The sequence below is a fragment of the Eretmochelys imbricata genome, chromosome 9, assembly GCF_965152235.1.
Source record: "Eretmochelys imbricata isolate rEreImb1 chromosome 9, rEreImb1.hap1, whole genome shotgun sequence".
NCBI lineage: Eukaryota > Metazoa > Chordata > Testudines > Cheloniidae > Eretmochelys > Eretmochelys imbricata.
In genome coordinates this window covers 56,140,703-56,163,837 of record NC_135580.1, presented here as the reverse complement: position 1 = coordinate 56,163,837, position 23,135 = coordinate 56,140,703, and the positions used below count along the sequence as shown (strand labels likewise).

The window sequence follows — 23,135 nt, the reverse complement described above, 5'->3', positions numbered from 1 at the left end:
CCATGCAACCAACACTCCAGCCAGTCCCATGCAACGTGGATCGTTCTAAAGATTCCCCCACTCCAGGGTGGGGGAGTCTGCCAGGCACCAACTGATGCCAGAGTCCATCAGTGATACCTGTCATTCTATGCCAGCAAGGGTGTGTGCGAGAGGGAGTGAGCTCAGGGGCTGATGTACTTGAGTCATGGGAAGAGAGGGCTCTTTGCTGGCTTGTTCCCGGAATGTCTGCCTCAGAGGACATTTCATAGTCACTGGCACAAGGGACTACAAGGGCTGCTCATCCAATGGCATCACTAGGGCCTAGTATGAGCAGCCCTAACTCGCGGGGTGAGCACTGATTCATGTCAGTGGGTCCATAAGTGTCAATGGGAGTCAGTGCTTCAGGGTTGCACAGTGTGGTATTATGTAATGAGGCCCACCCTGTGGACAGACCTCCTTGGCCAACCTACCATTTCAGCCAGTGCAGATATGACCTTCCCCAGCGTGGTCAGAGACTTGTTGATGTTTGCTCCCTCCTGTTGAAGGAAGACAGAAAATCCTAGGCTCCAAAAGCTGACTGACAGAGAGGGTCCTGACACACAAATCAGCTTAAGAGTGCGTGGGTGTCTGCAGCTCAGCAGAACAGCCAGGCTCAGATCCACAGATGATCCATGCACACAGCAAACATGGCCAACAGCCAGCTCCCTCCGTGCCAGGGACTCCCTGGGGAGAGGAAAGGCATTGCATGTAGCTGGTTCTCAAGAGCGAACCAGTTGGGAGCAGTGGTTGTGCTGGGTTTAGTGGCTAATCAGGATGTCATTACTGGCACTCCAGCTGTCTGAAAATCCACCAAAGAAATGAGCACACCTCTCCGTGGCTGGGGTGCACCAACAGCACCCCAAACAGCACCCAGCACCGAGTACAGCTCCTGACTCATGCTCTTCTCTTACCTTTAGCCTCGTGCCCTTGGCCCCTGTAGAGTCGGCCCGTTCACTCCCAGCCAGGTCGACCAGGCTGATTTTGCTGACCTATAAACAGAGAAGGATGCTTGCCATTGAGGGCACAACGATGACTTGCACCCATCCAGAAGGGTCCCCAAACACCTGATGCATTGCTATGCAAATGGTGCAAACAGAAATCACAATCCACCACTGAAATGCAACCACCTCTGGAGTGAAATGCAGCAGCTGTTTAGCAGTGCCCAGTCATTCTGCATAGCAGTTTGGAGGAGGAAGTAACTACTTGGTTCAACTGAAACCGTTAGGGGTGGGGAGATGGATTTGGGGGAGGCAGAATGTGATTATCCAAATTGGAATAGGGCCTGGACGCTACAGCTAACATGCCTACTCTTGCAAAGAGTGACTTGGGGTGCTTAGTGGCCATAAGTAGTCAGGACCTCACCAAAAGACAATCCTGCCAGCAGCACAGCACCCCCGCCACCAGAACAAGGGATTGGTTCAATATATGCCCTGATGGTCTCCACCAGGGAGAGCTTTATTTTTGAAAAATTAACAGCAGTTTGAGTCTGAGTCCTGTTTTCTTCAGAGTCAGAGAGAGCAGGTTTCCAGCCTTGCCCATTCAAACAGAGATTGGCAAAATCAGGAGTTGGTCAACAAACAAACTGCAGGGTGGTTGGGCACAAGTCCTCATTTGTTTGAGGAGAAGTCAGATAAGTGGCTCAAGCCCCTGGCGCTGACCCAGGGTGGGGCATACACAAGGCTTTTGGGGCGAAAACTGCCCGCTGTTATTGCCACTACAATGCATAGCAAGGCTCAGATGTGCCCCACTGTGCTGAAAACCCTACCCAGAGCGAGCTAAAGGACCCAACAGGACAGTGGAGAGCGTGGCTGGGGGTGCAGTATGGGAAGGGGACACTGAAAGTTGGGGTATGGAAGGCTAGGCTTGCAAAGCTCTCCACTAGCCTTCTTCATCTCAGCTCCTAACAAAGATGCTTATTATTTATCTACCTCTTATCTCAGCCCTTTTAGCCCAACCGTCACGCCTTCTCTCCACTAGCAAGAGCACAGGAACTGGGGAAGTGCTGTCCTGCCCCACTAAAGGAACACCCCCCTTTGTGCTCACCTTCTCGGTGGTGACATCAGTTTCTGCATCGTGCCGTTTCTGGGTGAAGATGATGTTGAAGACAGCATGTGATCGGCTGCTGGTTTCGTTCATGTTTGTGGCAGCGACCGTCCTGTGGAGGGAAGAGGGCAGGGAGGCATGGAATCCTGCAGCACTATCTCAGAGTACACAGCTGATGACATCAGGCAGAGCTTGGTGACTCCGCAAGGCAGGACCGAGAAGAGCATGAGCAAGTGGAGATCATGCTGGACCACCTCTTAATGCCCAGCTCTGGTTTGGACGCCTCCGTCTCTAAGGGGCTCATGCAAAGCCTGCTGCAGTCAATGAGGGTCTCCCCATTGAATTCAGCGGGCTCTGGGCCATGTCCCACACGCCCAGTCCCACCTCCACAGCTCCCTGGGGGCAAGACTCAGGATTGGTTCCATCACAGGACAACATGAGGCTAGTGGACAGCAGTTAGGAGACAAGAAAAAAAAAAAACTGGGTCAGTGAGTGGGTGCTGCAGTATGGCTGCCATGGGTGAAAGTAAAATTTCTCTCTTACTGGTACGGGGGGCAGTTCTCCCCTGCCCCCCAAAGGAGTGGGGCCTTGGGCGGAAGGGACGGGGCTGAGGGCTCTCAGCATTCCCCAGACAGCCCGCCCACGCCGCCCGGGACTCCAGCAGTGATTTTAAATCGCCGGCCCTGGAGTAGCTGCTCCTTTTGCCCCCCACATCGGCAGCTGGGGGGGCGTGGAGAAGGGACAGGGATGTTACAACACTGCTGCGGCAGCGCTTTAAGCAGGGTCCTTTTGCCGTGGCAGCGCTTTAATGTCACTGCCCCCTTTGCGCCCCCCATCCGCAGCTTTCACGCGCTTCCAAGTCAGTGGTACGGGCCGGTACAGGCGGCTACTTTTTACCGGTACGTCGTACCAGCCCGTACCACCTTACTTTCACACCTGATGGCTGCTCTCTCTGACCCTGTCTGCTTTGTTCTCGTTGAGATACAGAGGCAAGAGCACAACGGGGCTCTCACCAGCAGCCCACCTAGCCAGCTCAGGAAAGAAGATGAGAGATTTCTGGGGCAATTGCGTCTAGGCCCTCCCAGCCAGAAGGCAGGGGCCTAGGATGTGGGGCACGGGCTGGGTGATGTAAAGCAGGGGATTCTCCGAACAGCACTGGGGTGGGGAGGGAAGGAAAGGCAACCAAGGCTGTGCCCCCCTCTCACCTGGCTTTATTCCCAGAGTCCATCAGGTCCTGGATGTCATTGTAGGAAGTGACGGCCAGCTTGGAGAGGTCCTCAACATAGGGACCCAGGAGGGGGTGCTCCCTTACCCTCAGGTTCCCCTTATTCTTGGGGTTCAGCAGGTCCCGCACACGCTCACAATATATCTCCATGTAGCTCACCTAGGGGACAAAGCGCACAAGGTCCGTGTCTGACAATGGGGGAAGGGGCTCCCACACCACACAGGACACAGACCCAGTTCTGTCACCCATCCTGACACACCCAGTGCCTTGCTCTAGGAGCCGCCCCATTCCAGGCAGTGATCGATTGATTTCAATGGCTGTGTCAGTGTGAGTGAGGGCAGAGTCTGGCATAAGGGCCATGGGCAAACCCTGCCCTGCATGCAGCTAGCTTTCCACCGGCCCTGCACGCCACACCCACCAGTTTGCACAAGGGGCTATGGAAGAGCAAGTTACTTTGTCGACACACCAGAGTTGCTTAGTTAGCTAAACTGGATTCTAAATAGGTTTGTTACTGAATTACGCTGAACTGATATAAGGCACTTTTAAATCAGTTAAGATTGTCACCAATGTAATGATGTTAACTGCGACCCCATATAGGTAAAGGAGTGCCAGGGAAGGCAGGTCAGGCCTGGGTGAGGGTATGTATCCCAACAGTGATGTCAGATCCGGGGGTGGGCCTGGAACCAGATGACGGCAGGACTCTCCCATTGTCCCATCCTGATGGCAGGTGCTGGAACCCAAGGGCTGCAGGCCAATGACTGCTGACCCATGAGAACAGCTGTAGTTCATTAGATCCCTCCCTGGACCCAGATGGGAGCAGGTGCAAAGGTACTAGGGTCTGTGAGTGACAGAGCAAGGAAGGCAGGCCTCCTCAAGGGCTGGAGCCCGGAGCTGCAGATAGTATTACATGGGAGCTCCTCTTTGGTCAATAAAAAGCAGGGTAACTGACTCAGGGCAAGAGCAGGGCAGGCCCATGCAGCGGTGCTGGCAACGGCCCACCTTAACTTATCATCACTGTCTCCTCAATAGGCGCTCTCCCCAGCAGAATGCCCCCCGGCTGTCAGCGGGAAGGGCTCCGTACCTCCACAGAATAGGACATGTTGTCATTCGTGGTGTCGTTGATTCGGGAGAAGAGGTCCTCGCACAGCTGCAGCAGACAAGGAGAGAAGGAGACATGGCTTTTTACATCCCCCATAATGCAGTCAGAGCCATGGGGGCGGGGGGCACCAGGGAAACAAGGATTCTTCCTTGTACCCCAGAAATGGAAGCAGCAGAAAGGCAGGCAGGCAGGCAGGAGGGGAGCCTGTTCTCTGTGCTCACTCACAACTATTCTGAGTGACTCTGAGCGACATGTAGAGTAAGTGGCACAGTCAAAGGCACTACCAGGACTGTGCATTTAAACTGCTTCAGCTCAGGGATGAATCAGACCTTCGCGGCCAGGTTAATGTGTGGGAGAACTCCCCTGCCTTGCATGGAGTCACAGCAGGGATCAGTCCGGCCAAAGCCTGCACTCGCTCACAGCCATTGGCTCTCGCAGGGCTGGACAGATGTATATAAGGACACAGTACAGTAACTCCTCGATTAACATTGTAGTTATGTTCCTGAAAAATGTGACTTTAAGCAAAACGATGTTAAGCGAATCCAATTTCCTCATAAGAATTAATGTAAATACGGGGGGTTAGGTTCCAGGGAAATTTTTTTCACCAGATACACAGTGATGATGATTGTGAAGCTTGGTTGAGGTGGTGAAGTCAGACGGTGGGATATTTCCCAGGGAATGCCTTACTGCTAAATGATGAACTAGCAATCAGCTGAGCACTCAAGGGTTAACCCATTGTTGTTAATGCAGCCTCATACTCTACAAGGCAGCACGAATGGAGGGAGGGGAGACAGCATGGCAGACAGAGACAGAGACACACACCGTGTGTGAGAGAGATAGAGACGCGCATTGCCCCTTTAAGTATGCTGACCCCACTCTAAGTACAGTGCCTTTTTAAGTAGATCAGCAAGTTGAGACAGAAGCTGCTGCCAGGAAGCTCCCCTCCATCCTGAGCCCTGTCGTGTCGTTCCCCCCCACTCTATGGAAATGAAGCAAGCGGAATGCAGAAGCAGGGGGGAGAGGGACACCCTGACATTAGCCCCCCCTCTACTCCCACCCTGCACAGCACGCAGGAGGCACCGGGGAGCAGCTCCAAGGCAGAGGGCAGGCAGGAGCAGCACATGGCAGTGCAGGGAGGACAGCTGAACTCCCAGCAATTGACAGCTTGCTGGGCAGCTACCACACAGGGAACTTAGGGGAACGGGGAACTAATGCGGGGCTGCTGGTACACCCTGGTTCCAAGCTCCCACCAGCTAGCTCCAACGGGCTGCTCTTCCTGCAAGCAGTGGACAAGGCAGGTGGCTGCCAAACGACTTTATAAGGGAGCACTGCACAACTTTAAACAAGCATGTTCTCTAATTGATCAGCAACGTAACAACGAAACAATGTTAACCAGGACGACTTTAACTGAGGAGTTACTGTATGACTCAGTCATTCAGCCCAAAAGTTTCCCAGCCACTCAGGCATCTCTGCTTAGAGCCTCCACCTGCCTCACCTCTAGGTTCTGTGGACTGATGCTTTTACTGCCCCCTTCCCATTCATGGCAGGTCTGGGATCTCCCTTGCTCTGCCCTGACCCTTTCCAGGAGCCCTAAAGGTGACTCCCCAAATGTTTGGTGGCCTCCAAGCAGCTCGTGCCCTCTGCATTGATTCCCATCCCGGGCTCCTTGCTTCACATCCCCTCCCATCTGTAACTTTCCAGCTGCCCTGAGCGGCAGAGAATCCAGGAGAACAGGAGCTATTCTTCCTCCCAGCCCTGCCCTTTGTCAAGTTCCAGGCAGCCAGTTCTGTGTCAGTTTCCAATCTAGTTGGTAGCTCCTGTGCTTGCTGGTGCCACAGCCATGTTCACTCCTCAGTCCTTGCTGCCATCATCCTGCCCTCTCCCGGCCAGTAACTGCTCCTTGTCTCCTTACTGGCACTCAGCAGCTATCAGTGCCCCACATGCAGGGGGCAACAGCCTTTCACACCATGAGAACCATTCATCCACCCTGCCCTCCACTCCCCAGCAGCCTCCTTCTCCTTCCTGCCCTGCCCCGCCCCAGCTATGGGTACTTTTTGTTCACAGCCAGCAGCGTGCTCTCCCCGGCGTGGTGATAGCCTCTGTTACCTGCGGGATGATGCCTTGCTGATCCTTCTCCTGCCTCCCCATCATGGTGTAGGATTTGCCAGCACCTGTCTGCCCATAGGCAAAGATACAGACGTTATAGCCCTCGAAGGCATGCTGCAACATTTCCTCCCCGATGTCCTGGTACACCTGCTTCTGAGATGCATAATTGATGTCTTCGGGCTGCGGGGAGGAGAAACCAGAGACAGAGGTCAGAAGAGAGGGAAGGTGTGAAAGAGAAAGTGGAAGGAAAGAAAACAAGAAAAATGGGAAACATCTGGGCCTCATTTTCTCTCATTTGCACTGGTTTTACCTGGGTGCAATTCCATTCACCCCAAAGTTACTCCTGTCCCACCCTAGTGCAAGTCAGAGGAGAATCAGAGCGTACATTATTTTCTCATACTACTTGTTGCTGAGTCACTCATGTATCAAGACCAGACACACACTGGGGCATCCCTGGCAATGTTTCATCAACTGGGGAGGGGATCCTTTAACTTCCACGGTGTAGGGCCACCAAGGAAAACCTCTCAGCACCAGTCCCTTGCTGGCACTCCAATGCTGACACTGAGAGCTCTTGGCTTCCTGATCAAGGTACAAATAATGTGAATGGGGACGAAGGGGCTGTTCTGACGCTCTTAGGGAATTGCTGGACAAGACTCCACCTCCCTAAAATTGTGACACACCTGTCTGAGGATCTGAAAAGCTGCCCAGCTCTGGGCTACCTCAGAGAGGGAGCTGCCAGCAGGCATTCTCCACAAGAACCCCTAGACTTTCCCATTCAGACCTCTCTGGCTCTCAAAGAGCCTGGGCACAGTGCAAAGCCTCATCTTTTTGGGCAGTGTTATGGGGCATCCACCCCACACTGGCCAGTAATAGAGGCCTAGGGAGGCTGTGTGAAAAGCAGCTAAGGGGAAAGTGGCTGTGAGGAGCAGCCAATCAGGGCCCAGCAGGCCCCTACAAAAAGAGCCTCAGGGCAGAGCAGGGCTCAGTAGCTCCCTGAAGCTTGAGGAGGGTGTCTGGAATAGGCTATAACCCAATAGTATCCTGGACAGAGCAGTGCAGGTAGGAACCCAGGGGGAAGAGAAGGAGCTCTGGCAGGCTGCTGAGGCTAGAAAGGTCTGTGGCCATGGGGAAGTGGCCCAAGGAAATGCAGTGATAGCAGAGGCAAAGGAATGCAGTAAGTGACTGAAGTTCAGAGGGTCCCTAGGCTGGGACCTGGAGCAGTGGGCCCGGGTCCCCCCTACCACTCACCACCGGGGAAGGGGCAGGACAATTGAGGAGCTAAACCTCCCCTGGAAGGGGGGAACATAGATAGTGACATGGCAAGAGGGCTGAGCCATGAAGTGGATGCTGTGGTTCCAGAGGAGTTGCAGGTGGACTGTGGAGAAGGAGTGACAGGGTGCAGAAGGCAGACAGGAGTGCTGGCCTTGAGCTCATCCCTAAAGTGACTGGGGGAGGCGCCAGTCTGGCAGCGACTGACAGGCAGGCATTTGGGAAGGGGTAAGATTTGTATTTGGGAGTTTAAGGTAGGGGAAATGGAAATTGCACTGCTGAGGGAAGCTGCTGCTTGACTAGCTGTGTTGGGTTGGATTGCACTGGTACCTATGCCTTGGGTGCCTCGAGCCTTTTCTGAGTTAGATGATTGAAATTGAAATAGATTGTTAAATAAGGGACTTGGCTCCAGCTGATGTGTCCTGGTAAAAAGTTTTCTCAGAAATGCTATCTGGTTTCTATCTCCAGTACAACCCATGACAGCGACAAGGCTGGAAGGAGTGAACACATTTGAGGCTCTTTAGTGCCCACTGAGCACAGGGGACACAGAGGAGCCAGGAACACAGCTGGGCAAATAATTGACAACACCTAGTCAGATTTCACAGCTAGTTGTGTGTGAATCATCTGGAAGCAGACTGTTACTATGTCTCAGGTTGGTCTGTTATGTGGAATTACTGAAACACTTGACATGAATTACTTTCAACCTGAAGATTGTTTGGGAGCATTTTTGTTGCAAGTAATGAAAATTCAAGCTGGGATGGGTCACCTATATTCCTACTTCATGCTGTGATTGGTCACCGTGTTTCTGCTCTCTGAGTGGAGGAATGAAATGGATAGATGCCAATTTCCTGGAAGCAATGCTCCTAGACAGCCAATAAAAAATGAGCTTTCAGCCACTAGTGAATACCCTTGCCAGTGAACTCCTTGGCTAAAGCGATTGTGGAAAGCAGGTGCACAAAGGGCACAAACACAACTGAAGAACAATTAGTGAATGTATTCATAGCACAGGACTTTTCACTGCATTCCCTTGGCCCCAGCTGTGTGGCTGGGCTACATTGTCATGGGATTACCACAGATCGTTTTTCGTTTGTTTTTTGCTTAGATCAGCAGTTCTCGACCTTTTCCACCATGTGACCTGGGTCACAACAGAAAACAGTATCAGGATGTTGCTGCTACCCATAGTTCTGGGAACCTGCTCCCAGCTAGCCATAATGAAAGGGCTTGTGTCCCTGCCCTTGGACCTGTTTGCAAACCCATGGCTTGGGTTCTTTCACAGTGGCTGGAAGGGGGAATGCATGAAAAGGGCGACCAGCTCTGGTGCGCCACCCAGTGGTTGATTTGGGACCAGATCAGCTGAGTCATCTCATAAGGAGGTGAACCCAAAAGCGTAATGGTCAAGCAGACTGCCCCCCTCTTCCACAGCTGGTAGCTCGTCTAGTCCTTATATCAAAACCTTTGGATCACTCCATCCCATCTAACCCCAGCTTTTTAACAAACTCCCCATTGCAAGAGGGCCTCAGGGCAGGGAAATCCACCTGGAACAGCAGGTTTCCACTTACCGTGGTGTGAGACCAATAGGAATAGTCAAAGCTGAAGCTTTTGGGCATCTCTTTGGGCTGCTTTGGGTTAACGATGGCTAGAAAGAAACAGATAGATACAAACATGCTGTAGAATGAGCCGTCAGCATTTGGCCACCCTCATTAGCAATCAAACCTTCCTGAAGACACCTGCCATAAAGAACTGGAAATGAACAGCACAGCAGGTCACGGAGATGGATCTTGCTCACCTCTAGATCACTGGCTTACACCAGCATTGGAAGGCTGCTGCTGCCATCTGATGGCTGGGTGTGGTTAAAGGAGTTGATGGCCTCAGTCCAGTTCTCAGTGTCCACACGACAAAACTGCCATCAAATCCCTTGTTGGCACTCTCCGCAGAGGGGGCAGGCACTGAACGGGCATGGAAACTGGACCACCTTTCCCCCTACAGATGGTCTCTACTAGCAAGGAGTGAGATGCAGGGGAAAGGCAGGCAAATAGACAGCCCAGTCTTCATCCGACTAGACTACATTACACGCTTGCCTCTTTTCCAAGGTAGGCATTCAGAAGGGAGGCAATAGAGGCTGCTGAGTCACAAGGAGAAAATGCCTGGGTGTTCTTGGCTGTCTAGTTTGTTTCAAGTGCAATAAGACTGGGGCTGGGAAGAGCTGGGATTTATTTTGATAGTAGGGAAATAATGAGGTAATCATATATAATCCAGTAATGGGGCATCATTTCAACCAGGAGTCCTGCTCAGGACAAGGTTTATTAATAGGTAATGGATTCACTTAGCAAAGGCTTAGATGGTGGTATCTGCATCTCCAGCAGGTATGGGATCTTTCCCTGAAGCTGTGGCTGAGAAGAGGGGGTGGGGACTGGCTAGAGCCAGACCTCCATAAGCAGTCTGATGCAACTCCCGTGCAGGATGTCCACACCCTGCCAGTTAGACCGGGGAAAGTGCTGGCATATACTGGGCTGCAGATGCATGGAAATACAAATACTGCCTCCTGCTGTGAATTTCCAACAGGCAGCCCAGAAATGCCACAAAGAGCCCATGTAGCCTGGTCCCTCCAAATACACCCAAACCCTTTATTCATCTTGTACTGCACAAAGGCCTGCAGATCACAGCAGCCACCTGGCTGACTAGAACTGCCTCCAGAGTCCGTAACAGCTGCTTATGAGCTGGCCGGAGCTGTGGCTGCAGAGCAATGCAAACATCAGCTGCGCCACTGGTGCTGGGCATGCTGCTGCAGAGCATTCCCTCCCACATGCCCCTGCCAGCCAATGGAGCAAGAAAACAACCCCGTGGCTCCTGGGTGGGTGGGTGGAGCACTATGGTCGCAGCAGCATGGAGAAGTCTAAAGGACACTGGTGTGATCTGGGCTCCTCAGAGTCACCCTACAGTGAAAGGATAGGAGCCCACCTTTAACCCTTTGCCATCAGCCACTACAGACTGAGCTTTGAGGCTGCCCTGCCCTTTCCTGCTGGAACCTCCGAGGCAGCAGTGAGAATTTTCCTCCAGGGCAGATTGGAAGAGGCCCTGGGGATTTTTCGCCTTCCTCTGTAGCATGGGCCACGGGTCACTTGCTGGAGGATTCTCTGCTCCTTGAAGTCTTTAAACCATGATTTGAGGACTTCAATAGCTCAGACATAGGTGAGAGGTTTCTCGCAGGAGGGGGTGGGTGAGATTCTGTGGCTTGCGTTGTGCAGGAGGTCGGACTAGATGATCATAATGGTCCCTTCTGACCTTAGTATCTTATGAATACCGCTCCCTGCTCTCAGCCCGGGGGGAGCTGTTCACCCCAGACCTGGATGTGACCCCCAAGCTATTAAACTTCATTAACCGATAGGAAAGGCAGAGTGGGGGAATGTATCCATCACCAGGGACAGCCATGGAGCCAGCTCTGCTGAGTCATCTGTCTGCCAGGGACAGTAAATCACATACCATCCTCAATGTAAACCAGCCATCCTTCCCTGCACACCATGCAGTGGCCACGACTTATCACCTTCTCAGCCTTCCTGCCCGGTTCTGGCTTCCCACAGCCCAGTAACCTGTCCTACCCATCGTGTGTGTCGCCAGTGCTATGATCACTCCTGCACGTCACTTCGATGCAGCTAGCAGGGCATCCCAGCCCCAGCAGCCGTAGGGGCCCCTTCCAGCTTCCAAACAACCAGCGAGGGGACCAAAGGACTATTGACACTTTCCTCCCTGGGACTGTCCCCATCGTGAACTGCAGGAAGGCACCGAAATCCAGGTCAGGCTGTTCACCTTCCTACCTTCACCCGGCATGCACCCCAAGGGAGTGGGCACTAACACAGTCCGTGCCAGATCCTGCTGCTTTACTCACACACGCTGTCCCACTAACATCAGGCGACTTCTCCAGCACTACTCAGACATTTCCATGGTTTGCATCACCATGGTATCCAAGCGCCTCCTGAGCCAGCACAAAGATCAAGGAATCGCTCTCCCCCACCCTGCCCCCAACAACAGGGGCTGGTCTTTATCTAATGATGCTGTGGGAATGCTGGTAGCTCCAAAGTCAGCATGATCCATGGCCATCCTGATCTCTCTGGGAAGTGAGCTTCATAGCCACATGGAGATTCCTGGCCTGCCCCTGAGAAAGGCCTGCTGTGTGTGCCCGTGGGATTTCCCTCTGGAGACTGGCAGGGCTATTGGCTGGACAGAGGGAGGCTGTCATGGAGGGTCATCATTACACAGGGTGGGGCAGTCCCCCAAGCCACTTTGCCCAGGGTCATGGAGGGCTCTCAAGAGGAGTTTGACTTGCTATTTAGTGGCAAACCATTGCAGAGAGGGTGGTGGAGTCCTGGAGCAAAGCCTGCGTCACTGAGTACACACGTGGCTGTGTTCCCAACTGGCTGCAGTTATTCTGAGGTCAGCCATTGCATACCTAGGCATGGAGGACCCCAGTCACCAGGCTCAAAAGGTGTGACTGCATGGATCACCAAGGCCAGCTCTGCATCTGGCAGGAGGAGGAGGCAGAAGTCTCCCTGTCAGCTGCAGCTAGGGTAGGTTGGATTTTGCTGCTGTGGCATCCAGAAGCAAAGATGAATCCAGGTGGATACCCAGGCCACAGACTGACTTAGTGGTTATGGGGGGAGCGGGGTGTTTAAAAGTGCTCCCCCCTCAGTCAGCCCACGCTTCGGCTTCAGCCACCTGCTGAGCTCAGGCAGACCCCTGGGCAATGGTGATGTCAGTGTCTGATGCAGAGGGGATGCCCTGCTGGCAGTTTAGTCCACGCTGACTCCCACTCTCCCCTAGGGGCTACCTAGAGAGGCTGAACTGGGCAGGGGAGAGGATGGATCGTCATGGGACTCCACAGCTGAGCTCTCCTACTGCCACCACTAGCAGGGCCCCGTGAGATTAACACAATTGTGTTGAACTGCAGGAAAAAAAGGAATCCACCTTCCCCTCCGCCCCCCTCCCCCTGCGCCTGAAAAGGACTTTTCCATGGAAATCAGAAAATGCATCATTTCTTTTTCCATCCCCCCTCCCCCCAACGTCTATTAGATATAAAGAATCACATGAGCTCGGAGAGACACGTCAGCAGCGAGCATGCGCGAAACGACCACAAGATCAGTTACTCAGCAAGTTCAGGTGACTTTCAAATGACCTCCCAGAAGAAGCCACCAGCACAGAGTAGGAGATACAGGCAGCTTGTGTGCCAAAAGAATCAGAGGGGTTCAGCTGGCTTCATTGTTTTAGAGAGGGTTGGCTCATCGGATCACAGAGCAAAAGGACAGGGAGGAGAAGGAGGGTACGCATGCTACACAAAGAGCCACAAAGGAAAGCGGTGACGACAGCCCTGATAAAGACGGGGGGGATGGGCAATGCAGAGGAGGCTGGATTGTGCCCATGGCACCCCCAGGAGCATTGAATGGGGAGCACAGGTGCTGTGCCGGAGTCCCAGGGGAATTGCAGGGAGTCGTTCCTAGCCAGAGCACAGACCTAGCAGCTGCCCCAGGTTGTTGCAGAGGCGGGAAGAGGGACACCTCTGCACAGTCACCTTGCTCCAGTTCAGCCAGCCAGCACCCCGCAAGCAACAGGCCTGTGTTCCAGACACACTGCAGCTAACTCCCTGATCAGAACACCTCCTTGCACCCTGCTCCCCAATTCTTGAGCTCCAGCAACAGCCTGCCCCATGGCAAACCACCACAAAGGTGACACCACACTGAAAACCCACTGGCTAATGCCAACAGTGTATCTGTCCTTCACCCACTCGCCATCGCCCTTGGGATCCAATAATCACTGAGATCATTCCAAAGTGCCCCGTATTTAGACCACTAGCTATTCAGTTTGGGTGGTCATGTCCCCTGCACACGGAAGACAGGCAGCTAGCAGCACATCCTGTGGTGCCCATATTCTTGACCTTGTGCCTCACCTCCTGCCTGGTCTCTAGCAGTGAAATCACACAGCACACTATTAGTCTGATCTGGAGAAGCACTCAATGCCCAGGACTCCCACTGACTTCACACATTAACCAAGACAAGTGTAATTTAAAGCCCTGTTCTGGGATGTGTATCTGACACCCAACAGGGGTTGTGCATGTTGAGTGCTTCCAGGATCAGACTTTAGGCTGGGATTTTCAAAGAAGATATTCACAGGGAGTTAGGTGGCCAATTCCCATGGATCTGCACACCTAACTACCTTAGCCTCCTTTGTAAATCAAGCCCGATGTCTACAGGCTGGCAGTGCCTACTATTACTTATCCAGGTGTCAGTATCATAGAAGATTAAGGTTGGAAGAGACCTCAGGAGGCCATCTAGTCCAACCCGCTGCTCAACCCCAACTAAATCATCCCAGCCAGGGCTTTGTCAAGCCAGGCCCTAAAAACCTCTAAGGATGGAGATTCCACCACTTTCCTATGTAACCCATTCTAGAGCTTTACCACCCTCCTAGTGAAACAGTTTTTCCTAATATCCAACCTCCACCTCCACCACTGCAACTTGAGACCATTGCTCCTTGTTCTGTCATCTGCCACCACTGGGAACAGCCAAGCTCCATCCTCTTTGGAATCCCCCCCACCCTTCAGATAGTTAAAGGCAGCTATCAAATCCCCCCTCACTCCTCTCTTCTGCAAACTAAATAACCCCAGTTCCCTCAGCCTCTCCTCATAAGTCATGTGCCCCAGCCCCCTAATCATTTTTGTTGCTCTCCACTGAACTCTTTCCAATTTGCCCCATACTTTCTGTAGTGGGGGGCCCAAAACTGGATGCAAAACTGGACTCCAGATGTGGCCTCACAAGTGCCCAATAGAGGGGAATAGAGGGGACTTCCCTTGATCTGCTGGCAATGCTCCTACTAATGCAGCCCAACATGCCGTTAGCCTTCTTGGCAACAAGAGCACATTGTTGACTCATCTCCAGCTTCTCGTCCACTATAATCCCCAGGTTCTTTTCTGCAGAACTGACACTTAGCCAGTCGGTCCCCAGCCTGTAGCAGTGCCTGGGATTCTTCCGTTCTGAGTGCAGGACTCTGCACTTGTCCTTGTTCAACCTCATCAGATTTCTTTTAAATCAATCCTCCAATTTGTTTAGGTCTGTCAAGGTTCCTTCCCCACTCTGAACTCTAGGGTACAGATGTGGGGACCTGCATGAAAACCTCCTAAGCTTACTTTTACTAGCTTAGGTTAAAACTTCCCCAAGGTACAAACTATTTTACCTGTTGCCCTTGGACTTTCGCTGCCACCACCAAATGTCTAACCGGGTTTATTATTGGGAAAGAGCCATCTGGAAACATCTTACCCCCCAAAATCCTCCCCAAAACCTTGCATCCCACTTCCTGGGGAAGGTTTGATAAAAATCCTCACCAATTTGGTAAGTGACTGCAGACCCAAAACCTTGGATCTTAAGAACAATGAAAAAACATTCAGTTTCTTAAAAGAAAAATTTTAATAGAAGTAAAAAGAATCACCTCTGTAAAATCAGGATGGTAAATACCTTACAGGGTAATTAGATTCAAAACATAGAGAATCCCTCTAGACAAAACCTTAAGTTACAAAAAGATACAAAGACAGGAATATCCATTCTATTCAGCACAGCTTATTTTCTCAGCCATTTAAACCAACAGAATCTAATGCATACCTAGCTAGATTATTTACTAAGTTCTAAGACTCCATTCCTGTTCTGTCCCCGGCAAAAGCATCACACAGACAGAGAGAGAGGCTTTGTTTTTCCCTCCCCCCAGCTTTTGAAAGTATCTTGTCTCCTCATTGGTCATTTTGGTCAGGTGCCAGAGAGGTTATCCTAGCTTCTTAACCCTTTACAGGTGAAAGGATTTTTCCTCTGGCCAGGAGAGATTTTAAAGGTGTTTACCCTTCCCTTTATATTTATGACAAGGTCACTCTGGACCCTATCCCTACCCTGCAGCATGTCCACCTCTCCCCCCAGCTTAGTGTCATCCGCAAACTTGCTGAGGATGCAATCCATCCCATCATCCAGATCATTAATGAAGATGTTGAACAAAAGCAGTCCCAGGACAGATCCCTAGGGTACTCCGCTTGATATTCCAATCCATACTACTTTAACTTGCTGGCAAGAATACTGTGGGAGTCCGTAGCAAAAGTTTTGTTAAAGTCAAATATATCACATCCACCACTTTCCCCATATTCACAGGGCCAGTTATCTCATCCTAGAAGGCAATCAGGTTGATCAGGCATCACTTGCCCTTGGTGAATCCATGTTGATTGTTCCTGATCACCTTCCTCTCCTCCAAGTGCTTCAAAATTGATTTCTTGAGGACCTGCTCCACGAGTTCATGTGTTCATCTATTTTAGCCAGCAGGCATTGGGCCAATTCGCCCTACTGAAAACCTTAAACTTCCACCAGGCCAAAGTACATCTGTGATCTGCTACATAAAATCGCTACTGCAAATGAACACCTACATTCCTTTCATTGCTCCAGAGTAGAAAGACGTGGTCTGTCTTCACCCAGACTGTTCGGGAAACTAATGTTGCCTGTAACAATGTGCTCTTCAAATGGAAGAGGGAAAGAAAACTAAAAGACTCTTTCACTTGATTGTTCTACCTGGGGTCTAAATGATTGATGAAGGCTTCCCATAAAGAACTGCAGTTGCTAGGGAACCAACCTGGGAACAGCAAGCTGCTGAGTGTGCCCTTCAGAGCACAGGTAATAAGAGCAAGGTACTAACCAGACAGGATGGAAACCAGAGGAACAGAGGTGCCATCTTTCAAAGGGGAAAGGAGGAAGGTGCAAACATGTTGCTGAGGCACCAGGGTGAGGCATCTGATTGTTTTCCTTCCCCCACTTTCTATGAATCGCATTGAAACCAATGCTTATAAAGGGTTAAACTATGCACACCCACCCACCCCCACTCTCACTGGTGAGCTCTCACTCAGTGTGACCGCCACTCACATCAAAGGGAGTAAGGGTCACATGTTCTAGCCCCAAGGCTCCTCCTCAGTTTCTTTGCCCATATTTAACTCACACAAAATCTCCATGCAATCCCTGGATGACATCCTAACCTGTAGTTCTATATCTGTGCCCTCTCTTCCCTTGTCTGGCAGATCCATGCCCGCTCTCCAGATAGGTGCGCTGTCCTACCCACCTCTCACTCCAATACTAGTCCATGGGGCTATTTCACTTTTCCAAAATACTTTTCACTCTCTCTGCTCTCTTTATAATCCCTATTCCGTGATATCTTTGAGCTACAATGTATCTTAATTAAAACTATCTTTAGATAGGTTTTTTCCACAAAAAGCATTTTATCAAAAAATCCAATTTAAATTAAAAAAAAATCTGATCTTTTTGATTTTTTTTAAAAAAAATATTGATTTTTATCCACCCTGGAGGTAACCAACCCCCGGGTGGGTGTTGAACAGACATCACCAACCATTGTCCAGCAGAGGTGTTACAATTCAATGACTCACTCACAGGAGACACACCTGGGTATTGCTTCACCTTGGGACTCAGCAATGCCCACCAGACAGGCCTGGACTTGTGTTCTCCAAGCACATGGACTAAGGGTATGTCAGGGTTCCCTCCCCACTCTGAACTCTAGGGTACAGATGTGGGGACCCGCATGAAAGACCCACTAAGCTTATTTCTACCAGCTTAGGGTAAAACTTCCCCAAGGCACAAACTCTTTGCCCTTGGAGGGTATGCTACCACCACCAAGTGATTTAACAAAGAATCAGGGAAAGAACCACTTGGAGTTCCTATTCCCCCAAAATATCCTCCCAAGCCCTTACACCCCATTTCCTGGGGACGCTTGAGAATAATAGCTTAACCAATTGGTTACAAAGTGATCACAGACCCAAAGCCCTGGGTCTTAGGACAATAGAGAACTCAATCAGGCTCTTAAAAGAAACAGAACTTTATTAGAAAGAAAAAAGGTAAAAGAAGCACCTCTATACAATTAGAAGGGAAGCTAATCTCACAGGGCAATCAGATTTAAAACACAGTGGATTTCTCTCTGGGCAAAAACTTTAAAGTTACAAAAAGAAAACCAGGAAGATACCTTCCTCTCAGCACAGAGAAAATCACAAGCCAAAACAAAAGTGAACTAATGCATTTCCTTGTTAGTACTTACTAATGCTAATGGAGTTGGATTGCTTGCTTTCTTGATCTCTCTCCGGTAAGCACACAGAACAGACAGACAAAACCTCCCCCCTCCCACGATTTGAAAGTATCTTGTCCCCTTATTGGTCCTTTTGGTCAGGTGCCAGCCAGGTTACCTGAGCTTCTTAACCCTTTACAGGTAAAAGGATTTTGTGCCTCTGGCCAGGAGGGATTTTATAGTACTGTATACAGGAAGGTTGTTATCCTTCCCTTTATATTTATGACAGGGTATAAAACAGAACACAGTGGCCCCATGCTTGGCCTTTTCTCCTTCCCCCACCTATGCTGCAGGCAACAAGTATACTCTGAAGACTCCAACAGAGGATACTGGCCCAGGTTTCAAGGGTGAAACCTATGTACTACGAACTGCAATATCCAGTGGGGTGAGAAAAAGTCCAGTTAAGTCAATGGAAAGGCTCCAATGGGCTTAGACAATAGGGACTTGATCCAATGTCTATGAATGACCGTTCTCTGAAAGCTGCCGTCTCTCCAGCCATTCTGTCCCTAAAGCAGCAACGGACTGAATCCCCAGGACACAGTTTCATGTGACTCCTTTAACCTCCTTGCTGCCTGAGCCAGGATTCACCTTGGGCTTACCGACTTCATTAGCTTTATCAGTGGAAGTCACAGATCCACTAGCACCAGTAGCATACACAGTCTAAAAGGGGCAGAAAGAGAGAGGATATCCATGGAGACAGAGTTATGGAATCAGATGAGCCTGTAGGATTCATAAGAGGGGAGCACAGAGTTAGAAAAAACCCTCCAATTTATTATGTCCCCAGAAATGTCATCCAAGAGTCTCAGCTGTGCTGCTGTAAGAGCTGCCAGCTTTCACTGATTTAAGCAGAGAGAGACAGCAGATTTGATGCATGCAGCTACTAATTACCAACAATTCAGTGCTGCATGCAGATGATGCCCAGCACAGACTCCCGCAGGGCTCTTTCCAGCCAGACCTGTGAGCAAGCAATAGAGACCAGAGGGGGAGGAGCACCCCCTTCGCTTTGGTGGCACCCTTTCCAGTCCTTCTTCAGAGATCAGTCCCCACAGGGGCTCTGCAAAAAGAAAGTCAGAATGCAGTGTTTCTGGCCCCTCTGCTTCCTTGCCCTGCTGTGAAAAGAGGCAGTACAAAATTGGTCAAATCTGCTTCCTTGGGCTTTCAGGGGAGGGGGATTTTTCAGGTGCTCAAAATCACTTCTAAATCTTATTTTGGGGTGGTCTAGGGCTGAGGGTCCTCCAGGTTTAGGGTGACAGTATGTCCCTGAAAGCTGCAAATGTCCCTGTATCTCTGGTGGCTTTGTAAAAACTAGTAGTTTGTCCTGGCTTCTGCAACTCTCTGCAGAATGGCCACCAGCCAGTGACAGCAGGCTGGCATTCACCTCAAAGACTGTCTCCCAACTGGCCTGGAATACGCTGCCACCCTGCCCTTCTTCCCCAAGGCCTCCAAGTGTGTCCTCAAGCTGGCCAGTCAAATCCAGATGGAGGTCAGAGGCTCCCTGTGACTCTGAGGCCTGGTCTACACTAAGAGTTGACGTCGAATTTTGCAGCCTTAAATCGATTTAACCCTGCACCTGTCCGCACAACAAAGCCCTTTTTTTCGACTTAAAGGACTCTTAAAATCAGTTTCTTTACTCCACCCCTGACAAGGGGATTAGTGCTGAAATCGGCCTTGCAGGGTCGAATTTGGGGTAGTGTGGATGGAATTCAACGGTATCGGCCTCTGGGAGCTATCCCAGAGTGCTCCATTGTGACCGCTCTGGACAGCACTCTCAACTCAGATGCACTGGCCAGGTAGACAGGAAAAGGCCCGCGAACTTTTGAATCTCATTTCCTGTTTGGCCAGTGTGGCAAGCTGCAGGTGAGTGCAGAGCTCATCAGCAGAGGTGACCGTGCAGAGTCCCAGCATGGACCGAACAGGAGGTACGGGATCTGATCGCTGTATGGGGAGAGGAATCCATGCTATCAGAACTCTGTTCCAGTTTTTGAAATGCCAAAACATTTGTTAAAATCTCCCAGGGCATGAAGGACATAGCCAATAACAGGGACCCGAAGCAGTGCAGTGTGAAACTTAAGGAGCTGAGGCAAGCCTACCAGAAAACCAGAGAGGCAAACGGCCGCTCCAGGTCAGAGCCTCAAACATGCCGCTTCTATGATGAGCTGCATGCCATTTTAGGGGGTTCGGCCACCACTACCCCAACCCTGTGCTTTGACTCCGTCAATGGAGTGGGAGGCAACACGGAAGCAGGTTTTGGGGACGAGGAAGATAGCTCACAGCAAGCAAGTGGAGAAACCGGATTTCCCGACAGCCAAGAACTGTTTCTCACCCTGGCCCTGGAGCCAGTACCCCCCGAACCCACCCAAGGCTGCCTCCTGGACCCGCCAGGCAGAGAAGGGACCTCTGGTGAGTGTACCTTTTTAAATAGTATACATGGTTTAAAAGCAAGCGTGTTTAATTATTAATTTGCCCTGGCATTCGCGGCCAGTACAGCTACTGGAAAAGTCTGTTAATGTGTCTGGGGATGCAGCGGAAATCCTCAAGGGACATCTCCATAAAGCTCTCCTGGATGTACTCCCAAAGCCTTTGCAAAAGGTTTCTGGGGAGGGCAGCCTTATTCCGTCCACTGTGGTAGGACATTTTACCATGCCAGGCCAGTGGCATGTAGTCAGGAATCATTGCAGAACAAAGCATTGCAGCGTACGTTTGCTGGTGTTCAAATAACATCCGTTCTTTATCTCTCTGTGTTATCCTCACGAGAGTAATATCATTCATGGTCACCTGGTTGAAATAGGGTGCTTTTCTTAAGGGGACACTCCGAGGTGCCTGTTCCTGCTGGGCTGTTTGCCTGTGGCTGAACAGAAATGTTCCCCGCTGTTAGCCACGGGGAGGAGTTAGCCATGCGGTGGGAGGAGGCAAAATGTGATCTTGTAACAAAAGCACATGTGCTATGTATGTAATGTTAACAGCAAGGTTTACCGTGAAAGAGTGTACCCATTGTTCTATAAAATGTGTCTTTTTAAATACCACTGTCCCTTTTTTCTCCACCAGCTGCATGTGTTTCAAGGATCACAGGATCTTCTCCTTCCAAGAAGCTAGCGAAGATTAGAAGGCAAAAAAAACACAGTCGCGATGAAATGTTCTCTGACCTCATGCTGTCCTCCCACACTGACAGAACACAGATGAATGCGGGGAGGCAGACAATGTCAGAGTACAGAAAAGCACAACATGAATGCGAGGAGAGGTGGCGGGCTGAAGAGAGTAAGTGGTGGGCTGAAGAGAGGGCTGAAGATGATAGGTGGCGGCAAAGTGATGACAGGAGGCAGGATTCAATGCTGAGGCTGCTGGAGTTTCAAACTAATATGCTCCAGCGTATGGTTGAGCTGCAGGAAAGGCAGCTGGAACACAGACCACCGCTACAGCCCCTGTGTAACCAACCACCCTCCTCCCCAAGTTTCATAGCCTCCTCACCCAGACGCCCAAGAACGCGGTGGGGGGCCCTCCAGCCACTCCACCCCAGAGGATTGCCCAAGCAACAGAAGGCTGGCATTCAATAAGTTTTAAAGTTTTTAAGTTTTAAAGTGGTGCAGTGTGGCCTTCTCCTTCCCTCCTCCCCCACCCCTCCTGGGCTACCTTGGCAGTTATTCCCCTATTTGTGTGATGAATTAATAAAGACTGCATGAATGTGAACCAACAAGGACTTTATTGCCTCTGCAAGAGGTGATTAAAGGGGGGAGGAGAAGGGTGGTCAGCTTACAGGGAAGTAGAGTGAACCAAGGGGGGGCGGCGTTTCATCAAGGAGAAACAAACAGAACTTTCACACTGTAGCCTGGCCAGTCATGAAACTGGTTTTCAAAGCTTCTCTGATGCGCACTCTGCCCTCCTGTGCTCTTCTAACCGCCCTGGTGTCTGGCTGTGCATAACCAGTGGCCAGACGATTTGCCTCAACCTCCCACCCCACCATAATGTCTTCCCCTTACTCTCAGAGAGATTGTGGAGTGCACAGCAAGCAGTAATAACAATGGGAATGTTTGTTTCGCTGAAGTCTAAGAGAGTCAGTAAACTGCGCCAGCGTCCTTTTAAACATCCAAATGCACATTCTACCATCATTCTGCACTTGCTCAGCCTGTAGTTGAATAGCTCCCGACTACTGTCCAGGCTGCCTGTGTATGGCTTCATGAGCCATGACATTAAGGGATAGGCTGGGTCCCCAAGGATAACTATAGGCATTTCAACATCCCCAATGGTTATTTTCTGGCCTGGGAAGAAAGTCCCTTCCTGCAGCTTTTGAAACCGACCAGAGTTCCTGAAGATGCGAGCGTCATGTACCTTTCCTGGCCATCCCATGTTGTTGTTGGTGAAACGTCCCTTGTGATCCACCAGTGCTTGCAGCACTATTGAAAAGTACCCCTTGCGGTTTATGTACTCACCGGCTTGGTGCTCCGGGGCCAAGATAGGGATATGGGTTCCATCTATCGCCCACCACAGTTAGGGAATCCCATTGCAGCAAAGCCATCCACTATGACCTGCATATTTCCCAGGGTCTCTATCCTTGATATTAGCAGATCTTTGATTGCGTTGGCTACTTGCATCACAGCAGCCCCCACAGTAGATTTGCCCACTCCAAATTGATTCCCGGCTGATTCCCGGATGATTTAGTTGGGGATTGGTCCTGCTTTGAGCAGGGGGTTGGACTAGGTGACCTCCTGAGGTCCCTTCCAACTCTGATATTCTATGATTCTATGACTGACCGGTAGCTGTCTGGCGTTGCAAGCTTCCACAGGGCTATTGCCACTCGCTTCTCAACTGTGAGGGCTGCTCTCATCTTGGTATTCTGGCGCTTCAGGGCAGGAGAAAGCAAGTCACAAAGTTCCATGAAGGTGCTCTTAGGCATGCGAAATTTTCGCAGCCACTGGGAATCGTCCCAGACCTGCAACACTATGTGGTCTCACCAGTCTGTGCTTGTTTCCCAGGCCCAGAATCGGTGTTCCACAGCATGAACCTGCCCCATTAGCACCATGATGCCCACATTGCCAGGGCCCGTGCTTTGAGAGAAGTCTGTGTCCACGTCTTCATCACTCTTGTCACCGCGCTGACATTGCCTACTCACCCGGTTTCACTTTGGCAGGTTCTGGTGCTGCATATACTGCTGGATAATGTGCATGGTGTTTAATGTGCTCATAATTGCCAAAGTGATCTGAGTGGGCTCCATGCTTGCCGTGGTATGGGGTCTGCACAGAAAAAAGGCAC

At 50.9% G+C, this 23,135-nt stretch overlaps 1 protein-coding gene across 17 annotated transcripts in view; it reads right to left on the bottom strand.

Annotated features, from left to right (window-relative positions):
* The window catches only part of KIF1A (kinesin family member 1A), a 183,542-nt gene that overhangs the window by 126,911 nt on the left and 33,496 nt on the right, over positions 1–23,135 (bottom strand). For all 17 annotated transcript variants that reach the window (XM_077825919.1, XM_077825924.1, XM_077825925.1 and 14 more), the window contains exons 2-8: positions 9,320–9,396; positions 6,492–6,671; positions 4,368–4,433; positions 3,267–3,445; positions 2,062–2,173; positions 930–1,007; positions 450–515 (exon numbers count right to left, since the gene is read on the bottom strand). In XM_077825919.1, coding sequence (XP_077682045.1) covers positions 450–515; positions 930–1,007; positions 2,062–2,173; positions 3,267–3,445; positions 4,368–4,433; positions 6,492–6,671; positions 9,320–9,396 — 758 coding nt within the window. The remainder of the gene's footprint in view (positions 1–449; positions 516–929; positions 1,008–2,061; positions 2,174–3,266; positions 3,446–4,367; positions 4,434–6,491; positions 6,672–9,319; positions 9,397–23,135) is intronic.